The sequence below is a fragment of the Limanda limanda genome, chromosome 23, assembly GCF_963576545.1.
Source record: "Limanda limanda chromosome 23, fLimLim1.1, whole genome shotgun sequence".
Lineage (NCBI taxonomy): Eukaryota > Metazoa > Chordata > Actinopteri > Pleuronectiformes > Pleuronectidae > Limanda > Limanda limanda.
The window spans coordinates 7,062,394-7,084,775 of NC_083658.1; the positions used below are offsets into that span (position 1 = coordinate 7,062,394).

A 22,382-nucleotide genomic window follows, 5' to 3' on the forward strand; every position below is an offset into this window, starting at 1 on the left:
GAAAAACAGAAGCATTCATCAGCTAAATTTTTTTTAAATTTTTTTTTAATTAAACTGTTCCAAGGTTAAAAAACGATTTAGCGTAATTGAGTCCTGAAGTTTATTCCAACTATGAGGAGCATGGTATCTGGAATGCAGTTTTACCAAGTGAGGTGGTCCATATATTGTAATGGTAGCTTATTAAGCATGGCTTTGTAAATAAAAACCAGACTGTAATGAATTTTTCTTGGACCCAGATTCTAATGGAGGCCTTCTTTGATACCAGGCTTCTCACATGTATAAATCCAAGGCCTTTGCGGTTTAAGAAGTTAAAATAGCCTTACGCCAGCCAATGGTCAAGGAAGGAGTCAGAGGAAATGCATCCCTCTTTCTATTGGTATTACCAACATCAGACATGATTATACTGAGAACATGGTGTCATAGCATTGACAGTACAGACAACTAGGCTCTCAAACTTGTCAGTGGAACGATCTCGTCGGTAGAGGGCGCTCTTTGTGTATGCAGCTGGTGAGACTGCCACTATTACATAAGAAGAAGGTCAATCAGTGCCAGGTGTGATGTCCATCTCCGTGGAGAAGGTCTCTGGCACCAACATGGAGACCGACCCTGTGGACATGTGTGTTTGTTTTGAAGAACTGGAGAACGTGATGAACTTAAGCACGTGGTGTGCAGGGGGGGTCGATGCTCCTCTGCAGGTCACATGGTACCTGCGGCCGAGGGGGCGTGGCCAGCAAAAGGTAAACAAAAGTGGATTGATATGTGGATTTATTTATTTATTTATCTGATGTAGCTGAGGATCTCCACCATGAAACATGTCTTTTCAGATCTTTCTCTGGCAAAGACTCGGCTCCACCCAAGAGGAACCGCTTGGGATGAATAGAACATCATCTATCAGTCTATCCTGACCTGGAGAACCAGCTGGTAGCAGTGATGATGATGGTAGCATCATCACTGCTACCATCTGACATCTCCTCAGAGAAAAGCAGTTCCCGCCATCATATAAAGAGGTGAGTGTGATATATGTTCTATAAATAAGTACATAAATATTATATATACCAAAATGGTGCTAGAAAGGAAAAAGGTTCCCCGCTCCTAATCAATTTAAATGTTCCGCAACGAGGTTCCACTTTTATGATGCCCATTGAGTCCAGTTATTGTCAACAATGTGTTAAATATTATTACTGAGGTTACAGTGGAGGATGCTGTAGTTCTGAACAGCATTATATTATTTCTAATATTTTCGATGGCCTAATATAGTCCTGTTCAACACCACCTTCAACTATGGTAGAAACCAAAAGAGAGACTGAAGCTGCACCAGAATCAGGTTCAGCAAGTTCAAGAGTATAATGTTTGGAACGGCAGATCAGGGGAAAAAAAGTTATTAAAAACCAGTAAACAACTGCAGATGATGAAAGTCCAGACCCAACTTCCTGGACATTATTATTCATTTAATTATTGTGATGTTATTGATCTAGTTGCTCCAGCACATTGCCTGTGCTTCTCAGCCTTTTTTCGCACTTAGTCCCACATGTGTCTCAAAGCAACAGGCCAGCCCCCCCCCCCCAGACTAGACGGTTTGAGGCTGCTGTGCTGGTGGGTCACTGCTGAGGCACCTTTACGAGAGAGAGAAGACGTTATCAGCCACTTTGATGTGTGTTTGCCCTGAGAAACAACAGGGGGGGGGTTTCAGTCCTGCCTCCTGAGTGCTTCCAGATGTCACACCGGCCTCTTGCACTGTGAGAAAAACAAGGGGAGAACATACAGGCGGTGTGTTTGCAGCTCCAATGCCCCCAAACATCTTGCAACCATATTGTTTCTGCGCTCTTTAAAAACCATGAGTCATTTCTTAACTGGTCCTCATGCAAACATCCCCTCACCCGTGTTCTTAACAACACATGCTGTCAAGATATGTTTTCTTACCATAGTGTGATTTGGGAAACGGATCATATACTGTACTTGCTGCTTTTGTGTTTAAAGTGACTCGTCATCTCTGAAGGTTACAATCCTTTCAGTGGTTGTTTTGTTTATGTCCGCTAATTTGAAAATGATTGTCTCAAGCTTTCGGGGGAAACACAGATGATTTCTGAAAACGCTGAGGAAAGAACATGACCTGAAAATGATCTTTAAGCATCTGTAAACATAGAGGGCAGAGGGGGAGGGTCAGAGGTCAATCAGCTTGACCCAGAGGGCACTGGCTCTTTAAAATTATTCCTGAAGGTCACGTCTGAGGTGAGTTGTTTTTAACGGAGCACGTGAGAGAAGAAGGTTAATCAGCAGCATGTACAGTTTGAAAGCAAATAGGAACTGACTGCTCAGGACCAGCTCCACAAAGCAGGAAGCAGGGAGGGGAACCTCCAGGCTATGTACAAACTACCAGACAATTAATTTAAACAAATTATTCGCATGGCAGCATTTTTTCCTTTTACTGCCATAATGGAAAACATGAAATCGTGGACTCACATGTCCTCCAGAGAGTAGTTCCTTGTGGCTGTATGCTAGACAGAACAGGATTTCTGCTCATGGTGTTATTCCAGTCTCCTGTACGTAGCCGTTCATAGAAATAAAGGGAATTTTTTGCTGAAGCTCAATAGATTTTCTATCTTAATCTTAACAAAATTTGCAATCAGAGTTTAATATGTTAAGCAGGATGTTTTGTATTTATTAAAATAATTAGCAACAACAAAAATGCTGACCAGTCTTCTTCCAAATAACTTACCTGTTGTTTCCTCACTGAAAACTGAAAAGATGCTGAATTAAATTATACTTGAGGGTGATTTTATATGAGCATATATAACACATGAGCACACACATAGTTTTATATGTACGCAAACATCCAAATTTCAAGAATAATACTAAATGTCTAGTGTGATTTTGACACATTATATATCTTGAAGAGTCACAGGAGTTCACATACAAGGCAACCCGTCGATCTGATAAGAAGCCAATAAACAACCGGTGTCAGGGTTAATGAAGGAGTTCATCTGGACACATTCCTGGGTCCTCTGTTGTCAGTTTGCTGTGAGGAAGAGTCCATTTTACTCCAATATAGGTCATTACAAGAAAAAACTACTCAAAACTGTATTGAGAAGCTCCTTCTTCAGAATTTAGCCCCTCAAAGGCAAATTTAAGTGAATATTTCATCTGTTTTCAAAACAAATTATACAGTTGATTCAGACTGTGTGTTTTAATTCAGGTTCCAGCAGAGTTTGATGCGATGTGGATGGAAAATATTAACTTGAGCAGGAGTGGGAGCTCCAGCTAATGTGATGGAATGAAAGCAGACGGCTTAGTGAGCTGTGACAAAGAGATGAATAATGAGGCAGAAGAAAAGAAGGTTAAAGAGAAGATGAACAACATTCACCACTTTGGTGGTAGAAATCAATATGTCAAGTATTAATTATATTGTTGAAATGGAGTGAAATAATACCCGAGTAAACTCCGGTTCCCTAAAGTCTTCAGAGTGTAATCTACAATGCTCTTGTGTATTTACTGCATATAGTGTATGTAATTAAAGCGCAGTATATTGGTGTCTCAGCCCCCATCTCCAATAACTATGATACTCTGCTGCCATCTAGTGGAAATGTGATTGCCATAGATCAGGAGCCATTTTCATAAAATCCTTCTAGGGCCACATAAATAACCGATTATTATTAATCACTTCCTTGATGGACTAAAATGGACTCTCTGGTTCTGTTAATAAAATTTGCTCTTGAATGAACTCTTAATAATGGAAATGCTGTAATATGAACCTAATATAAAACCAAAATAAAATCTAATTTAAATCATAACCAGCACATCCTGTTTACTAAGCTGGAAACATTTATCCTGTGCCAGATGTTTCATATTAATTCAAGGGCACATTCCCTCAACAGAACCAGAGAGTCCATTTGATTTATTGTGGTTGTGAGTGGTTTATTTTTTTGTTTTATTCATCAAGGATATTTCAATATTTGTAAGCCTCATTCAAACGTCAGACTGAATATCCTTAAGTTCCATGCTCTTTGACAGGGTGAAGTTGAACGATCATGTTCTAAAGCTGTGATTATATCAGTGGTATGAAATGGTTTCAAACTGAGGACAATATTATCCTTCATCACAACCATTTCTGGGGACAATATGGTTATTGTGACGGTGCAGGTGAATGCTTGTGGCTTCAGCTGTGTGGAACTTCTCCCTGCTTGTGTTTAGGATTGTCACACTGGAAAGTGAAAGCACGAGAAACAGGGAACTGGAGCTTGAGTGCCTGTTGCACATGAGGACATTAAATACCAGGAGTTATTAGCCTGATCCAGGTTATAGTTTAAGTACATGTCAAGCTCTGCTTGTATCTCTGCTTGGGTTTAGCTCAATGGAAGAATGATTAACTCAAACCTGCGCAGACACACACAGATACAGAGGTTAAAGGACAGTTCCAGAGCAGAGGACAGACTCAGTTTGACTATTGTCTCTGGATAGGAAGCTGATCTGACTGTGAGTTACTGCAGGTATCACTCTATCAAATACTAAGTGGTCTTTGTGCAGACTGATTTATTTACCTGTTGTATTTTATATTAAGATGTGAGGTAGGACAGTTTGAAAAGTGTTTTCATGTAGGATATCAAATTATCCATGAAGTTATAAAGTGGCTTTTAATTCGAAAGGATTTGAAGTTGAAGAAGAGCAGCAGGAAAATGTCTCTCTGAACTTTTGGCTGATTTTACTAATCTATTCTTAATTCCTGCACATTAGTAATTGATGCTTGATTTGATATTTGTTGACCATTGAAGTTGCCAGCAAGAATAAGTTTGTTTCCTACCTGCCGTTGTTTACGGTGGGACAGATATAAAAGTGACATTGGAAGTTGGACATGTGCTGCAGATAGGAGAGAATAAAGTTCTGCTGAATCCTGCTTGTGAGCCAGAGAGTCTAGTAAATGTTTCTGTGCGTGAAATTGGGGTTACACAAGTATTTTGTCTGAACATTGAACTTTGACCAAGCAATGTTACTCAAAGCTTTTAACAACACCGCTGAAGAATATCACACCATGGTTCCAGTGTGAAGTTGTGGCCCAAAAGAAAGTCTTCCAAAAAAGCTTCAGAATTCAAAGTGATTTTAAAATCTCATGTAAAACTTGCTCGATCTCACTGAAATATGTCCAACTGCTTTCAGACCTGCACTCTAAAGCGTCCCTCAATGGAGGAAAGATCTCCTCTCGGCAAGAAAGGCAGTTTATTTTAAACGTTGTGTATTTTCTCTCCCAGCTCCCCCCCCGCAATGGATCTCTTGAACTGCTCCACTCCCAGAGAAACCCTTGAGAAGGTGTCGGCCTTGCTGGGCTGCAGCGCCACCTCTGCGAGAGTGGCCTCATACCTGGACAAGCATGACAAGCTGAGGCATCTCAGGGGGAACTTTCATGTGCCCAAAATGGCAGACTTGCCTCCTTGTGAGTAGAAGAGAGAATGTTACAGAAGACAAAGGTGAATCGTGGATTACAGAGATTCCTTCCTTTGTCCGTGTTTCTGTAGCTGATCTTTCGCTGGTCGACGGCAACAAGAAGTGCATCTACCTGGTGGGGAACTCGCTGGGCCTACAGCCCAAAATGGCCCGGAAGTATCTGGAGGAGGAGCTGGATAAGTGGGCGAAAATGTACGGTGACACTTTTAACTCCATATTTACCTATGGTCTGAGATCAAGGTGTTTTTTTGTTGGAGCTTTAAAACAACCTCTTTTTTTCTAGGGGCACTCACGGTCACACAGAGGGCTCGCGACCGTGGGCGTGGGCTGAAAACAACTTAGAGGAGCTCATGGCGAATATTGTTGGTAAGAGACACTTAAACTGACTCTGTTTTAAGGGGGGGGGGCACGTCATCCATCTGCAGTTACAGTCTATGGAGTGGATGGTCGCTGGAGATCCTAGAGATTTGGAGCCAGAACTGAGTACGGCACGTCTGCACTTCCTCCCACTGTACAAAAATGAGCTTGTGAGTGGAGTTAGTGACTTACTAATGAAAACCAAACAAACATCTGTTTGGTAACTTTGTCGTGTTTTTTATGCGAGGTCGCTCATAAAGGTCACTGCTCTGTGTGCATCCGAGGCTGTTTTTGTAGAGTCCAAAGTTCACACGAAGGTATACATTTTTTTTTTTTTTTTTTTTTAACAAACAGGCCATCAGATGTGCACATGGGATTCCCCTGTATCAGTTTCCTTCAAGTTGATGAAGTGCAACTAGTTCAATCAACAGTCGACTTATTCACTGTTTTACTGTAAAAACTTCACCAGGAGCAGGACAGTGATTCCTTTGTGACATAATTAGGTTATATTATTTTCTGATAATACTTCTGGAAATTTTCCAAACATCAGTGGATGTCAGGTTTCTAGAAATTACCGACTTGTGTTGATGAAATGAAAACATGACTCCTGTCTTCTGTTGTTTCTCACAGGAGCTAAACCTGAAGAGGTGGCACTGATGAACGGCCTGACGGTTAATCTACATCTTCTGATGGTGAGAAACTTCTCTTCTAGGAGAACAAAATATTACAGGGTTTCTTCAGGGTCCTAAAAATGTCAGAATATTTCTTTGTAGGTGTTAAATATTTTAAGTAGCTTACAACATTTTCCTTAAAGCATCCATAATTTGCTCCTATTAAATATTGTTTTAGAATAATCCTTAAGAAGTGAGGAAGAAATGTGACCCCCCAATATCTGTATGTCAAGTTTCAAGACACATTAAATTCAACCAACACAATGTGTGTGTCTACCTTTTAACTCTGTATTTTTTTAATAAACAGACCTTGTGTTGTAAATGTAGATATTAATTTGAGTGTAACACTTGCTGTCCCTCTGCAGCTGGCCTTCTACAAACCCACAGCAGCTCGACACAAAGTCCTCCTGGAGGACAAAGCTTTTCCTTCAGACCACGTGAGTAACTGTTATTTATACAGGTTATACAGAGAAAGATGATGACTTCAATATAATACAATCATAAAATGTTATTTCAAGGCACGTTTCTAAACCTCCCATTACAATGCATCAAACATAAAAGTATTGTTTCCTTGAAGTTTGTGGGATAATTGATATCATGAATAAACCTTCATGGACAAGAAGTAAAGTTGTGAGGTGTAAAAGCGTAGAGCACCAGAAACCAAGAAAATATTCCACAATAGTTTTGTACATCCCAATGTTTCTGTGACTTGTCTGGTCTCCTCAGTTCAAGTCTTGATTTCCTCTCTCTCTGTCTTGTGTCTCCAGTACGCTGTGGAGTCTCAGATCCGGCTGCGAGGATTCGACCCCCAGCAGAGCATGTTGCTGCTTTCACCGAGACCGGTATGTTCCAGATCTCACACCACACATCCATCCACGTCGAGCCCCTGTTACTAAATAACAATTTGTATTTCAAACCCAGGTTATTGACACCAATTAAACTAAATAAAAGCGTAGCCAGTGTTGTGGGCGATGGAGACAACACTTTGAACATGGCTGCAGATAAGTTCTGTCCGATACAGATGAAACGTGACGATGACTCTGCTTCCTGCTCAGGGAGAAGACACCCTGAGAACGGAGGACATCCTGCAGCTGATCGAGAAGGAGGGCGACTCCATCGCCATGGTGATGTTCAGCGGAGTTCAGTACTACACCGGTCAGCTGTTCAACATGGCCGCCATCACGGAGGCTGGGCAGAGGAAGGTAAAACCTGTCAAACACGCAAACCAGAGGATCCAGACCTTTTTATAATAACAGAATCATTTAATGAAATTGTCATAAATGTTTCTTTCAAATTACTGTTATTGTTACTATTTATCTTCCAACAGGAAACAAATGTACAAAACTAGTAACTTTTCCTGGTGTATCCTGTTGAGTCCTGTTTGATGCTGTCTGTGTCTCATAGATAACATCAACCTGGCCTTGTCCCAATAGACATTGCAACAGAGTCGTAAAATTTTAACTGGTCAGGCAAATATACGTTAACCTCAGTCTATAGGCGCTTCTGCAAGTCAGACAATAAACACATATTGACCTTGGCCTGTTTGCCGGTCAGGGCTGTTTTGTGGGTTTTGACTGCGCTCACGCTGCTGGGAATGCCGAGCTGAAGCTGCACGACTGGGGAGTGGACTTTGCCTGCTGGTGCTCCTACAAGGTGGGAACTCCATGGTTGTACTTTGTGTGTTGATCATTTGTGTGGGTTAGTTATCTGAATCTGTGAAGTGTCTTCACAGTATCTGAACTCGGGCGCCGGAGGCCTTGCAGGAGCGTTTGTCCACGAGAAGCATAAAGACAGCATCCGACCAGCGTGAGTGTTTACACACAGAACACGAGTCACTGGTCTGATTTTAATAAGGCAGCACAAGATAACTGAGCAACAGCGCCCTCTGCAGCCGGTATACTCATTTAAATGAAGCTGCTTTTAAGGTAAACATTATTTATAGTGTTTTTAAGTTGAAGTATTTCCATTTTAATCAAATTGATGATGTCCTTCATAATATATGAAGAGGTTCAATTCACTGTCAGTCTTTCTAAAACATTAATATACCAATTTGTAGTGTAGTAAATCGATGTTTTATTCATGCATGTTAATTCCCTTTGTGATTTGTGAACATGGGCTGTACTACAATGGTTTTACAATATTGAAATGTTGACTCTCTTGCCTCTGCCAGGCTGCTGGGATGGTGGGGTCACGACCTGAAGACGCGGTTCCAGATGAGTAACGGTAAATTACTGCATGTGACCCTGAACTGTGCTACATCATCTCGTGCTTCTGCAGCAAAGACATGGATTTTATAGTTGTTGTGTGCCATCCTGTGGTGACAATGGAAATGACACATTTGACATTCATTTGAATTAATTATCAAGCACCAGTTGTTTTCTGTTGTCAGTGTTGGAGCTGCAGCCCGGTGTGAGCGGCTTCAGACTCTCCAATCAGCCCATCCTACTGGTCTGCCCCCTGCAGGCCAGTCTACAGGTAACTATCTGATTAAAGCTCTTGTCAGAAATTGTAATGTTAGTCTTTATTTTCTTGAGCCAAAATAATAAGTAAGTTTTAAATGTGGTTTATTTTGTGGCAGGTGTTTGCCAAGACCAGTATGCAGGCGTTGCGCAGGAAGTCCCTCCTCCTGACGGGCTACCTGGAGTACCTCATCCGGCATTACTACACCGAGGACCCCACGCAGCCCGGGAAACCCCACGTCCACATCATCACGCCCTCGGACCCTGAGCAAAGAGGCTGCCAGCTCTCGCTCTCCTTCTCGGTCCCCATCACCAAGGTCTTCAAGGAGCTGGAGAAGAGAGGAATCGCAGTGAGTAACTTGTTTATTCATGAGTTTTAGAGTTTCAAACGTACTCACCAGCAAGCTGATGGAGGGGTGGGTGATGTGGAGTCTCAGGGGTAAACAGTGTTGCAGCCAAAGTGACTCTCTCGAGACCCCCAAAGTGTTTTGTGGACTTAAACACTTAAGATAGTGTCTATGCTAAAGAGAAGTGAGGAGGAAATAGAATTGTGAATCAGATTAACCTGCATATGTGTTTTGACGGAAACACATGAAGACCGTGGTAACACTTGCTTCCTGTCTCTCAGTTGGACATGAGGGAGCCCAGCGTGCTGCGGATCGCTCCGGTGCCGCTCTACAACTCCTTCAGGGACGTCCACACCTTCATACAGACACTGGGATGTGCGCTCACTGCCAGCTGCGAGTGAAGAAAGAGGAGTGGACTGAAGTTTACTGTGAAAATGAACTTGGACTGCTGCAAATGCACAGAGGTATAAGAAGATGTGAAGGAAAACTGGACTTATTTTACATTATTGTCTGTAAATGACTACTTCAATTTATAATTGCTATATTTAAGTGTACATGTCCATATGTGGATGGAGAGAGGAAGTGGAGACATGTCATTGTTAGTCAGGACAATGTAGTGAGCTCACTGGCTAATTAACCAAAAACCTCTTTTTAAAATGAAACTCTGCATCATTAGTCAGAACATATTACATCACATGTCATTTGCAATTTATTGAGCATGTTTTCACACAAGAATAAAAAAAAATGAAGCATTTGCTTCAACTGTCAAGGATTTAGTGTTCTTTCATTCAGTGTGAGTGCAATGTATGATGGGATAAAATAAATGTTAAAGGGGAAATTTATTAGTAGTAAACATTCCGTGAGAATAAAAAAAGGCAAACTCACAATGTAGTGGGTGATTCCAGACATAACTATTAGCTTTTGTACAAGATTTGTGATCTAAATGGTAAAATGAGGACCCAAAAGCCAAATTTGCGTCATTCAAATGAAATTTACATTCAAAATCAGCAATTGTCGGAGTCAAGCAATAGTAGTATATGAGTTTTCATGCATCTTCTGTCTCCAAAGACAACTTGATGCCTTGGGTTAAAACACAGTTCCCTGCTGGTGTGATTCATGTTTGTAGTGAAGCATTAGGACTCGATACCCAGACATCTCCCAGCATGAGGTTTGCAAATGTATTTTTTGGGGGTAGAAAGAAATGTGCGGAACCCCCCCCCACCCCTGAACATTACACACATGAGTTAGCCGACAGTCCTCCCCTCACCAATTAACAGCTACTTTATTATAACGTTGACTTGTCCCTAATGTTCCCGGGCGTGTGTATGCACTATTACCTTGACGGATGCCTATTCCACGATCAGACGTAATTGGCATATCAATATGCAAAAACCTAAATGGATTAACCTTCTTTAAAACTAATGAGCAGTAGGCTGGCCAGCTGGGGAATGGATCAAAATTTGCATTTGTCATCTTTTATTTTTGGTGATGTGAGAATAAATAATTGAGAGGCTGTGTATTGTCTTTCTTTGAGCTTTAAAATGCAGATTTACCTTACACCACAAGTTAACACACACACACACAGGGTTGAGAGACAAAAATTCATGTTTGAAAGATTATATATTTATGATTAGCCCATCAAAAGCAGTAAAACATGGGATTCTAAATAGTTACATCAAAATGTATGTGTGCAGGCCACATTTACAGTGAATTTTGGGCAGGTTAGGTCTTAACATAATGTTTAATTGGGCAAAGATGAGAAGAAAACACAGTGCTGTCTTTGTCATTCTTGTCTATCATCTCCATGTCCTCATTTGTTAAGCTTTCACAGACGAAAAGTCATTAACTCACCTGAAGCGTTGTCACAAAAGCTTTAGATGAGTAAATGGATCCGTGTGTGTCACCAGATACAACTTGAGTGAATGGATAATAATTGAGACGCGACTCTACCTTTAGTGAGTTGATATTCGCAGGTTAAATAACAAAGTTATTGTGACGTTTAACATCACCTGTCTTCTTGTGTAGTTATTCCCTTGTGATGTGTGGGGACTAAATGGTGCCCTGTAATGGGGATTGAGAGCTACACACTAATTACCCCAAACAGCCCCGGCCTCAGGCTTGTTGAGGGCACGTCTCTCTGAGTCGACAGGTTGTTAAGGTAGCCTTTCCATGTCAGTAATTAATTGTCGGGGAGCTGAAGCGTGAAAGGCTACAGACGGGAGAAGTTGAGGGAGCGTACTGTTGGCAGGTTGGCCGCGACAGAAGAACCAATATAAAAACAGGTGCAAAAGAAAACGCGAAAAATGAAAGAAAGGATTAGGTAAGTCTTGGGTGGTTTATTACTACATCATTGCTGGTATGAATACCTATGTATTGGTTGATGAGTGTTTATTCATTCACCATATGTAAAATGCGTTGTGTGCTGCAGATGCAGAAGAGAGCGCTGGTGAAGGATGACAAAGACAATGATGGACACCTCAAGGTGAACACTAGTGCTGTGGCAGTTTGAAAGGTGTTTGGCTGGAGCTGTTTGAAAAAGAGACCTGGTCATTAGTGACTCAAGTAATTCATGGAGGATTCCTTATTTCATGTGCAGAGGCCCTGCTTCTAAAGAAATAGAATATAATTAGTCTGTATTTATCCAAGTCAGTAATGAAGCTGAAGATATGAAGAGTTGAGATGTCAATGAATAAACTGTCCTGCAGAATTTATTTAAATAGATGTTTATTGTATTTGTAATTGTCTTACAGTGGGAGACACGAGGCCCAGAGCCGGACTGGATGTGAGAGAAACAAGACATTGCGCTTCAGTACGACTTTGAGGTATTTTCAACTCACAACACTGCACCATGCTTGTCTTGCAGGTGTAGTTAGTACATGGAGATAATACACAGTTGAAATGAAGACAAGATAAAGTAAAAGAAAGGCATAAACAGCAGTCCGGCGTATGGGGGGGGGGGGGGGGTTGTCCTTATGTTTGTCTCTTTCTGTGTTATTTATTTGTTCTAAATGTAATTGCAGACATGCAATAGTCAGACATCTATTGTACCTTGATGTCAGTGTTAAAGACAAGTTGCGACACTGGGAGAAGGGCTTGCGCTGTTTTTGTTTGATTTAATGAGCCATTTGCAGTTTCACTGTACCGGCTGTGTGTACTTAGACTTGCATGGCTTAATCTTTGAGACAAGCATATGCTACTGGCAGGATCAACCAGGTAGCCGTCAAATAATACAGCAAATGAATTATATCGTTTTTTATACTTTATCTTCGATCCTGTCTGCATAGTTGTCGACATACTCAGTACAGTGGTGCGTGTGAGACATTGTCATATCCATGGATAGACACACACACACACATATGGAGTGATTGTCCAGGAGCTGAGCTGCAGGTCAGGGTTCCGTTGAATGAGCAAAAGCAGCTAGTTTGTTGATATTTGTCATTTAAGTAGGGAGGCTGGAGCTGAGTTGATTCATCCTGAAAGATGGCCATTACTTCTTAGTTGCTATCAACATTGTATGAGAGTTCCTGTAGGAAAACTGAAAAGTCCATGTTAACAAGTGAAGTATTGTTGAATTGTGGAAAAAGTGGGTTCATTCACTGATGTTTCCCAGGTAACCCTGCCTTCATCACTGCTGCCATGTCCTCCACCAGTGTCTGATCATAAGAATGCATAAGGTGAGTCCTTTTAGATTTGTAATGTTTTGTGTTATTGTAGTTTACCCTGGACTCTCACACGACGATTGCTGTTTTCAGGTTGTGGGTTCTGTCAACGCCTTGAGCTGCAAGCGGTTGAGAGAAACGCTGGCGATACAGTTGGTGGAGAAAAGAAAATCATGTGTGAATGTTGATCTTAGAGAACAGCAGAGTTTGCACCAGTAGTTGGGTGAGTGGAGTCTCTTGTGAACCCTGAAGGAAGCCAGGGTATTATAATGTTGAAAGTGTGTGGTTTTGAGTGTTAACATTATTGATTTGGATGAGAATGTCATAGAATGGTGACAGCAGTATTCCAAACAACATCATACTGTAACCTTAGTGTTATCATATTTTGAACAATATACTAGGCTATGCCTTTGTAATTTGAAGCAGTTTTCAAATGAGATACTGTTGTGATTATTGTACCTTAAGCGGGATGAAATGAAAGTATTAGCCTCAAATAACAAGTTGAATTCATTGAAGCAGCACCCTTCAAAGGAAGGGACAAGATAGCATTGTAGTGACATTAAAGTAGACATAGGCAACATGAATGAAAACAACATTTGAGTTTGATCAAAGTATTTATTGTGAAAGTAGTCAAAGTATAAATAACTTTCAAAGTCACGTGACATGAAGCGCGTAATCAGTGTCCAAATGTGTCCGTATTGCTTGCAGGTGGGGAAGAGAGGATTGAACCAATGGCAGCTAGGGCTGCCTCGTCAGCCGCAGTGGTGGGATTGGCAGGATGCACCTCAGCTCCCACAAGAGCCAGGCAGGCTTTGAAGCGTCAGCTTCAGCGTCTGCTCCAGTGTAGGGTCCACGCGCCTGGGGTTCATTCGTCGGTAGCTTCAGCCTCGTCCGATGAAGTCTCGGAGAATGAAGTCAAGGCAGTAGATAAGGCAGTCGGCCGTTGCAGTCAGCTGGGGCGGACACGGGGTGGCGCGGGACTCGCTTTCGTCTTTGGACAACCGGAACCCTGGTTGTACTCTACCGGGTAAGTGCAGAAATTGTTCATTTCTCAGTTCTGTCTAACCTCCAACTTCCCAACAGGTCCAGAGATGCTGTGCTAGCTTCACAGACATGTGGCCTAACTGTTCTTCCAAACCCGAGAACATGTTCATTTCTCTACTAGGTCTTTGCAGGCCCCAAACCCAGGTCTGTCTAACCATTGTTCTGCCAAGTAAGTGGAGAAAATGTTCATTTCTTGGCCTTCAAAACCCTATCCTCTTATGTCACCACACATGTGCTTGCCAGGTCTGTCTGACCTTCTCAGACATGTGGCCTTTTTCTGCCGGGTGAGTAGAGAAAGAATACATTTCCTCACCCTACTAACACTTTCACGCAAACTCTATCGTCTTATGTGCTTGTCTGACTCGGTTTGGGCTCCACAAACTAGCTGTCCCAGTCTCATAAAGACAGGGCCCAAAATATCTTAACCCTGGGGACCTACTCTTCCCCTTTTTATGTCAAATTAGCTTTCCTTTTCACCTGCCCCCAACCACCTCATTAACACTTAGTCTCCATGTCCTAGACCTTTCTATTGCAAATGACACCCTACTAATCCTGTCTTTTCTCTCAGGCACAGGTTCCAGCAGCTGTCCGACTGACTCGACGAGACCAAACTCCTTCATCAGATCTTTGCCATCAACTTGTACTTACTTGACTCTTGTTGTTCTGCCAAATGAAATGTACTGTGTAACTCTGCCGAGTCCATTAAAATTCTGCACGTCTTGTGCTGTCCAGTTGCTCTTTGACTACAGGAATTGTTTTTCCACTCCATCGGTTGCTTGATACACACAGAACTCTCACATAAAGCAGTAACTACACAATAACTGATCCACAACATTCCCCCCCATAAGGAAACTAACACACATCAGAACTCGTACCCTAACCGAGTGTTCTGGGTAGTTTGACTAGTGTCAAAGTCTAAACAGGTAACGGGGGCAGTGTCACCTTAGAAACCAGGATGTGGTCCCAACTGTGAATGGTGGTGGTCTCTCCTGTCATTTCATTTGACGCCAACCTAACCACTGCTGCAACTGTGGATGGCCAAAGACAATCCACACAAAGCTGGGGAGCTGCCAGTAGTGCAGTAGGGTGTGGAGCAAGGCAAATATTGCAAACTCAGCTGAGTCGCCTGCAGACCGTTATCTGGAAGGAAGATGTAAGACATGCCCAACCACGCAAAATCAGAGGCAAGGAAGTATGTGACCACACAAGCTGGAACCGACCCTGCGGTGGCCACTGACAGTAGGCCAGTCTACCCACTGGCAAAGCAGGCAGGCTGTGCAGTCTTCTACCATAGACTGTGCATCTTTGTCAATACCTTGCCAACACACAAAATCCCTGCAGCATTGCTTCACGTTCCCAATGCCTAGGTGACAACCATGCAGACTCCCCCAAGCCACACAGACAACATTCCAGCAGGACTGCTCATTCATGACTCCATGGAACAGCACAGGCTCAAGGGCCACCTGTCTTACATGAAGGTCCTGAGCTGATGCAAGCTGGACATCTCAAAGGGGGAGTAAATGGATAAACTCTACTTCAGGGCCACGTCTGGTATAGGTAGTATCATCCATACACGTACAAAAGCCAGCTCCCCCAATGACTACTTTTGTGCAGGTGAGGGGACCAGCAGGCAAACACCTCAGAGCATTCAGTGCCTAGCTGGAGATGGGTCAGATTACAGGTCGGGATCGTGGCTCTCGCCAAGCTCAAAGGTGAGCTTTGCCTTCACTTCACAAACAGCAGCAGGAAGACGTCCAAGTGCCATCCTTTACAGGATCTCTCGCAGCAGGCCAGTGGCTGGGGAGTATTGGGGATGGGAGAGCAAATAGTAGGCTGTCTTTCCCAGGAACAATGCCAGCTTAGCTGCTCAAGGCACTTCAGCACTGACGACATCAACTTTCAGGCAAACCCCCCACTGACTCAATAGAGCAGAGCAAAGACACACTTTCCCCCGTTCCGTGTGAAGTTCTGACTGACGAGGACCCTAGTGAGGCACTCGTCATGGATGGCCAGTGTCACACCATGTACCGCTATGTGAGTGCCCTTAGAATGCCAGCAAAGATGGGGACCATGATTTTTTCGGGGGGGGGAAACTGTGGCCAAAAGGCATGCAGATGGAACACAAAACCCCAACGTGGGACACAAAAGCTGTAACGTTGCAGCTGCTAGGATGCAGTGCCATCAGCATCTTCCTCCGTCCTGGACCTTGCCAGGGTTACCTGCACCTGCAAGTAACCCTGGCAAGGTTGAGTTTGGAGAACATGGAGGAAAAAAGATACTTGGAAGATGACTGACGGAAGAGCCTCGGATCTAACAACTAAGCTGCAGCCACAGCACCAGGACAGAGGAAGGTGGTGGTGGAGGAAAATACACAGGAGGAGGCAGCAAGGTGGGGTGGGTCTATGTGGAGAGGAGGAAGATCAGCTGAAAGGACTTGTGGAGCATGGACCTAAATATGACATCCTTCCATCACCAAGCAATCTTCTTCATTGGCTGGGTGAAGGCCCAGGAGGTGCCCTCTGTTCCAGGTCCGCCTCCCTCCAACACGTTCTGACAGGCTGCAACGTCAGCCTCGCAACCAACTCCTCAAGAGCCTTGCCTCAACCATGCAAAACGACTACCAGAAATTTGCAATCCACCCATTGAAAGCCACCTTCATCCGTGAAGGGCCAAAAGCAACCACAGGCAGCCCCACACTCCTGGTGCATGAGCACCTCGGTAGCCTGCGACTGGAAGACGCTTGTTTTTCCACCAGAGGTCACTACTGCTCCCCTCAGGCCACACATCAAGGACTCAGTCTCCCAGGGTGCTTCTACTTCACACCAAGGTTTTAAACTGGACACAACTTTCAAACACCATCGGTCACTGTGGCCCTGCACACAACTTTCTAACACTATTGGTCGATGGAGTCGCCAGGCCTATACAAGCCCAGTTCTTCCTCTTTTCTTCCACTCACATCTCCCGGAGGAATAATAATATCAACACAATATACATCACAAATTAAAAGTAATGGGGAATGGAGCGCAAGTAGTAGGCTGTCTTTCCAAGGAATTATGCCACCTTAGCTGCTCAAGGCAGTTCAGGGAGATGCTGCACAGCCGCCACATTACAGTGGCGTGGGCTGACAACATCAACTTTCAGGCAAAACCCCCCAATGACTCAATACAGCACATCAAAGACACACTTTTCTGTGTGAAGTTGTGGCTGACGAGGACATTGAGGCACTATGTCATCCAGGTACATGACTGCTCCTACAATGGGGGGGGGGGGAGGGACTGTGGCCAAAAGGCATGCGGGTGTAACGACAAACCCCAACGTGGGACACAAAAGGTTTTGTGTCCCACGTGGCCACAGTTGCCCCCCAGAAAATCATGGTCCCATTCTAGGAGCAGTCACATAGCGGTACCTTTGCCAGGTAGCCCTGGCAAAGTTGAGGTAAAGTTTTGGGGAAAGTGGAGGAAAACAATGACAATGCCCATGAGGTTGGCCTATGGCAAGACACTTGGAAGGTGAATGACAAAAGAGCCTCGGGTCTAACCACTAGCTGCAGCCACAGCACCAGGACGGAGGAAGATGCTGATGGAGGAAATACACCAACAGGAGGAGGCAGCAAGGTGGGGTGGACACATTGGGACTATGTGGAGAGGAGGAAGATCAGCTGGAAGGACTTGTGGAGCTAAATATGACATCCTTCCATCACTAAGCAATCTTCTTCAGTGGCTGGGTGAAGAAGCCGCCTCCCTCCAACACGTCCCGACAGGCTGCAAAGTCAGCCTCACACAAGGAGGTTTCACCTGGCCTCACAACCAACTCCTCAAGAGCCTTGCCTCCACCATGGAAAACAAAACAACTGCCACTTTCATCCGTGAAGGGGCAAAAGCCACCTTCAGGGCAGCCCCACACTTCTGGTGCATGACCACCTTCATGCGACTGGAAGACGCTGGTGGATGACACTTGTTTTTCCACCAGAGGGCGCTGCTGCTCCCCTCAGGCCACACATCAAGGACTCGGTCTCCCAGGATGCACCAAGGTTTTCAACCTGCCCCTGGACACAACTTTATAACACTATTGGTCGCCAGGCCTATAGAAGCCCAGTTCCCCCTCTTTTCTTTCCACTCACCTCTCCCAGAGGAGTAATAATAATAAAACAACATACATCACACATTCAAAGCAGTTCTGAAACCGTGAGTTTTGATTGGAACATTTGGTGCAGTCTCAGGTGTCTTTTGGGAGGGGGTTCGGCGGGGGGGGGCAGCTATGGAGAAGGCTCTGTTGTTGTTGGTGCTTAGTGGATGGGACAGGATGGAGTGTGGTGGTGGAGCAGGTCTGTGGGGGGGGGGAGAGGAGCAGAGTTCTAGATGTTATGTAGTTTATCAAGTACTTTGAATGAGAGAATACTGTTTCAACAGTCGATTCTGGAGGGGATCAAAGCTTATTTTTGGCGCTTGACTCAGTATTTTAAAATTGGAAAGATGAAGACAGTAATGTTTGGCTAGGTTTAAAAAGAAAAAGCACCCCAAGGTGCTGCATCTGGGGACTTCAAAATGTACATTTGTTTTTCTTTCTTTAGTTTAAAGACTTACATTTAAATTTTCAGTGATTTCCAACAAATGCAGATTTAACCTCACTTAAAAAAACATGCCAGCACAATTCAATAGGAAAATCATTCACCTTTAAAACAGGCTTTGTTTTTTAGGTGAAAATAGTCAGGTGTAGCTGATTTGGTTCACATGGGGTTCAAACTTGACTCCACAGGTTGGGGACGTGTGCGGAGGGAGAAAGAGTGGAGCTATGATGGTCAAGCACAAGTTGGGACTGGTTTTAGTGAGGAAATTGGGACCAATTAGGACAATCGTGTCCAATTTGTCACTGTTTAGTTTGAGGGACTTGATTTACATCCATGATTTAATGTTGGTTTACAATGGAGCAGCTGAGGTGATGGATTTAGTGGAGATGTCGAGCTGGCCAGGAAACCCCCGGGGCTTATTGAGGGGGACCCCGGTTGATCTAATTTAGTTATTTAAGCTGACATTAGTCCAACAGTTTTCTCTTTGGCTACTTTGGCAAAATCTCGACTCTTATTTGGAGAGTAGGCTACACCTCAACACATTGACATTTACCCAGTTAACCAATCTTAAATGCACGAGGGGTATTGTTGTTGCATACAATGTTGTATGATAAGCAAAAAAAACATTATTCATGTCTTTGGCAGAAAAGGCTTCAGAGGATGAAGACTTACTGTTTGCATTCTGTGTTATTTCTTTTAATTTCTCAACTCTTTTTCTTTTAATTATGTGTTCTTATTTTGTATAAAACTACGAGAGTTTTTTAATTTATTTAAATAAACAGGATTATATGATTATGGAAAAGGAAATAAACAGACTGGAGCTTCACTGTCCCACATCACTTGAACTCATCTGAATCTTTGGAAACCTTGATAAGAGTTTGGTGCAGTATAAATGTAGTTTTCTGAGTTGTAAGTACCTCAAAGTCGTACTGAAGAGCGACGTCTTGTTTCTCTCTCACATCGAGTCCACTACTGAGCCTCGAGTCTCACTGTAAGAAAATTATAAATAAATTCATTAAACTACTGCAGTTGTTGAGTAAATGTACTTTACTTCCTTGACCATTTGTGGTAAATAACATTAACAAGCTTTGTACGATATTAAGAGCTTTCATTCAGATACCTGAGAATTCTCACACTTCTCATCTCAACTGTTCATAGCTTCAGCTTCATCAGAGCTCACACAAGGTTCATTGTTTATTTTTTTGCCGTTTGGACACATGGTTAGTTCAATATGACAAAACTCATGGAGTCACTTCCTGTTTGGCAAGTTCTCTTCAAAGTAACAGCACATTCATGCTGTTGCTGTCGTGCTGAGCAGAATACAACAGCTTTTATTTTGACGTCTGAGTTACTCTACATTGGAATGTATAGAAACATTAACAGCACTTCAGTAAATCTGTCAAACTCGTCTATAATCACTAACAAAAACAAATTCAGTTTCATGAGAAAACACCAGATTGGATGAACACAAACTTTTCTATCTTCATCACAGGCTGGTTTATATCAGTCTCTGCCAAACAAACAGGCTTATCATTAATGTGCATTAAATGCCACTTGTAGATTATTGTTGTTCAATCAGCCGCTGTCCGTCTTCAGGGGATGGACGATGTCTTCATCATAGTCCTTCACCTCCGGGGACGCTCTCTCTCTTCTGCATCTGCAGAACACAACACATTTATTTTGATATAGTGAATGAAAAGCCCTTAAACATATTTACAGTGTTTTTATATCATTACATATATTAATTAATTAATTATAATCACTGCTGTTCAGATTCACATGAAATACAAATCAAAAACAGACACTGCAGTTTTTCATTTCAGGTTTAATTTAGAATTCTATTCAATTTGACTTATATACTCCAAATAATACATTTAATTACATTTCATTTAGCTGATGCTTTTATCTTAAGCAACTTACAATAACTTATCTCAAGGTTCTTTACATAAAAGGTCCACCCTTCAAAATTAGACAAGGACGACATCACCGGCTACAATTTTAGATCATAACTCTTTAACATTTTTAAATCACTTTGAACAGATTGATTTACCATATGAGCAACACTGTGGGGACTGTGGAGAGAAGACGCCTCATCAGGTGGAAGACATCTCCAGAACCAGACTCCGTGTGTGTGTGTGGGGGGGGGGGCACCTGTGTCAATCACTGCTCGTCACTGAGGGGATCCGTCCAGCTGGGACTCTGAAGCGCACCTTCAATTAACAATAATTAAATGCAGCCTCGGGCATTTCAACTGCTTTCCTATCATTTATCAAATTAATCTGTTGAGAAACACACCATGGAGCTAATCTCCTATTCTACTGACAAACTTATCAACGGGTGTGGGAGTGAAGTTTGGGTCAAAAGCACAAACGCTGAAAGGTTCATGTCAATTTTCAACTTTGCTTTATTTTTCACTCAAGACATTAACAAGTACAATCAAATGAAATAAGACAGCTTCTACATTACAGCACTAATTATTTGTTGAGTAGTATTTAAAGAATAAATCATTTAGAGGTGACGAAGATAAATCACTTAACTATTGTTCAGGACGAGCTCCTCCATCTGTGCGACAGGTTTCAGGTAGTTTCACTGTAGAAAGTTAGAGAAAAACAAAAGGTTAATTCAGGTACTTTTACTTTAAAGCATCTACAACCGGCTCCTATTAAATATTACCATAAAAGAAGTGACAAACATTTCACTGAGCAGCTGAGCAGGAGCAACTCCTCGATGCTACAATGAAAAGCAGCAGAGTTTCTCCTTTGTCTCCTCGACTCAGTTCAATATTCAGAAACTTCACAGATTCACAATAAACGACACCAAACCTTCAGCAATGGTCTTCGTGGTTCAGTCACAGAATCTGAATGAATTCATTGAAGGAGGCGAGAGAAGCTGCAGCTGCGGAACCAGCACCAGACACCGCGTTACAAGTCAATCACAGGTGACACAGGTTCGAGTCCCGCCTCAGCCGATGAGCAGGTCACTTCTGTGGAGGAGACACGAGGAGCCGCGGGGGGCCGTTTATAAACATTTCAGCCCCGGAAGTGACGCGGCACGCTCCACCTCCGCACCTCAGTGGCCGAGGCCAAATATGCATTTCTCCTTTAATTCTGCTTTTCGTACAAACATTTACTTTTTTTATGGGCCAATACATAAAGTTGACTTAACAATTCTCCAATTATTTGATGTACTATTGAAATCATATTTAGTAACAAACACTTGTGAATATATAGGCTTTAGATATATGATATATACAGGAAGTATTATTATCAGAATAATAAAGCATCATACTCTTATAGTAGCAATATAATAAAAGTAAGCAATGATGTAGTAATCTGCAGACGAAACCTGGTTCTCAAACTGAACCAATAAACCTGCTGATTAAAATTCACAAAATAAACGTTTCATTCACGTAAAACGTAAGATATCTGTCTCTGAAGTAAAACTAAGACATCAGAGATCTGGCGTCCTCTGCTGTCCACAACACGCACTGTCACACACCACATGTCAACAAACAGAAACACATTGATTTACAGTTAAATAACCCATCGTATAGACATGAGACTTTCAACACGGACACAGATGGAGTTATTTATAACAAGTGAGTCACTATTTACTACAATTGCTACTGTAATTCCACCATAACTGTCAATACACAGATGAAGAAATCCTCAATCCACTCAGATAAACAGTGAGTGAACTAACTATTGCGCATGAATTAGAAAATAAATATTAACCACAGATTAGTAATCGTCACACACACACACACACACACACACACACACACACACACACACACACACACACACACACACACACACACACACACACACACACACACACACACA

The 22,382-nt window shown here is 42.7% G+C and overlaps 1 protein-coding gene and 1 long non-coding RNA gene across 3 annotated transcripts; both read left to right on the forward strand.

The window, feature by feature from the left end:
- The first annotated feature begins 4,402 nt into the window (after window positions 1-4,402).
- kynu (kynureninase) lies at window positions 4,403-10,036 on the forward strand. Of its 2 annotated transcripts, none has more exons than XM_061066892.1 (14): window positions 4,403-4,470; window positions 5,241-5,422; window positions 5,505-5,625; window positions 5,717-5,799; window positions 6,421-6,482; window positions 6,827-6,898; window positions 7,229-7,303; window positions 7,517-7,663; window positions 8,016-8,114; window positions 8,194-8,267; window positions 8,632-8,684; window positions 8,851-8,936; window positions 9,040-9,270; window positions 9,549-10,036. In XM_061066892.1, the coding sequence occupies exons 2-14, from the start codon at window positions 5,254-5,256 to the stop codon at window positions 9,666-9,668; spliced, it is 1,392 nt and encodes a 463-aa protein (XP_060922875.1). In that variant the 5' UTR covers window positions 4,403-4,470; window positions 5,241-5,253; the 3' UTR covers window positions 9,669-10,036. The 2 variants fall into 2 exon arrangements, with proteins under 2 accessions (XP_060922875.1, XP_060922874.1); XM_061066891.1 differs by having other exon boundaries at window positions 4,422-4,484.
- Window positions 10,037-11,701: 1,665 nt separating this feature from the next.
- Window positions 11,702-14,687, forward strand: LOC132996584 (uncharacterized). The gene is made up of 5 exons (XR_009677121.1): window positions 11,702-11,749; window positions 12,018-12,089; window positions 12,878-12,941; window positions 13,020-13,149; window positions 13,635-14,687. It is a non-coding gene; the product is annotated as an uncharacterized LOC132996584 (long non-coding RNA).
- Window positions 14,688-22,382: the final 7,695 nt, after the last annotated feature.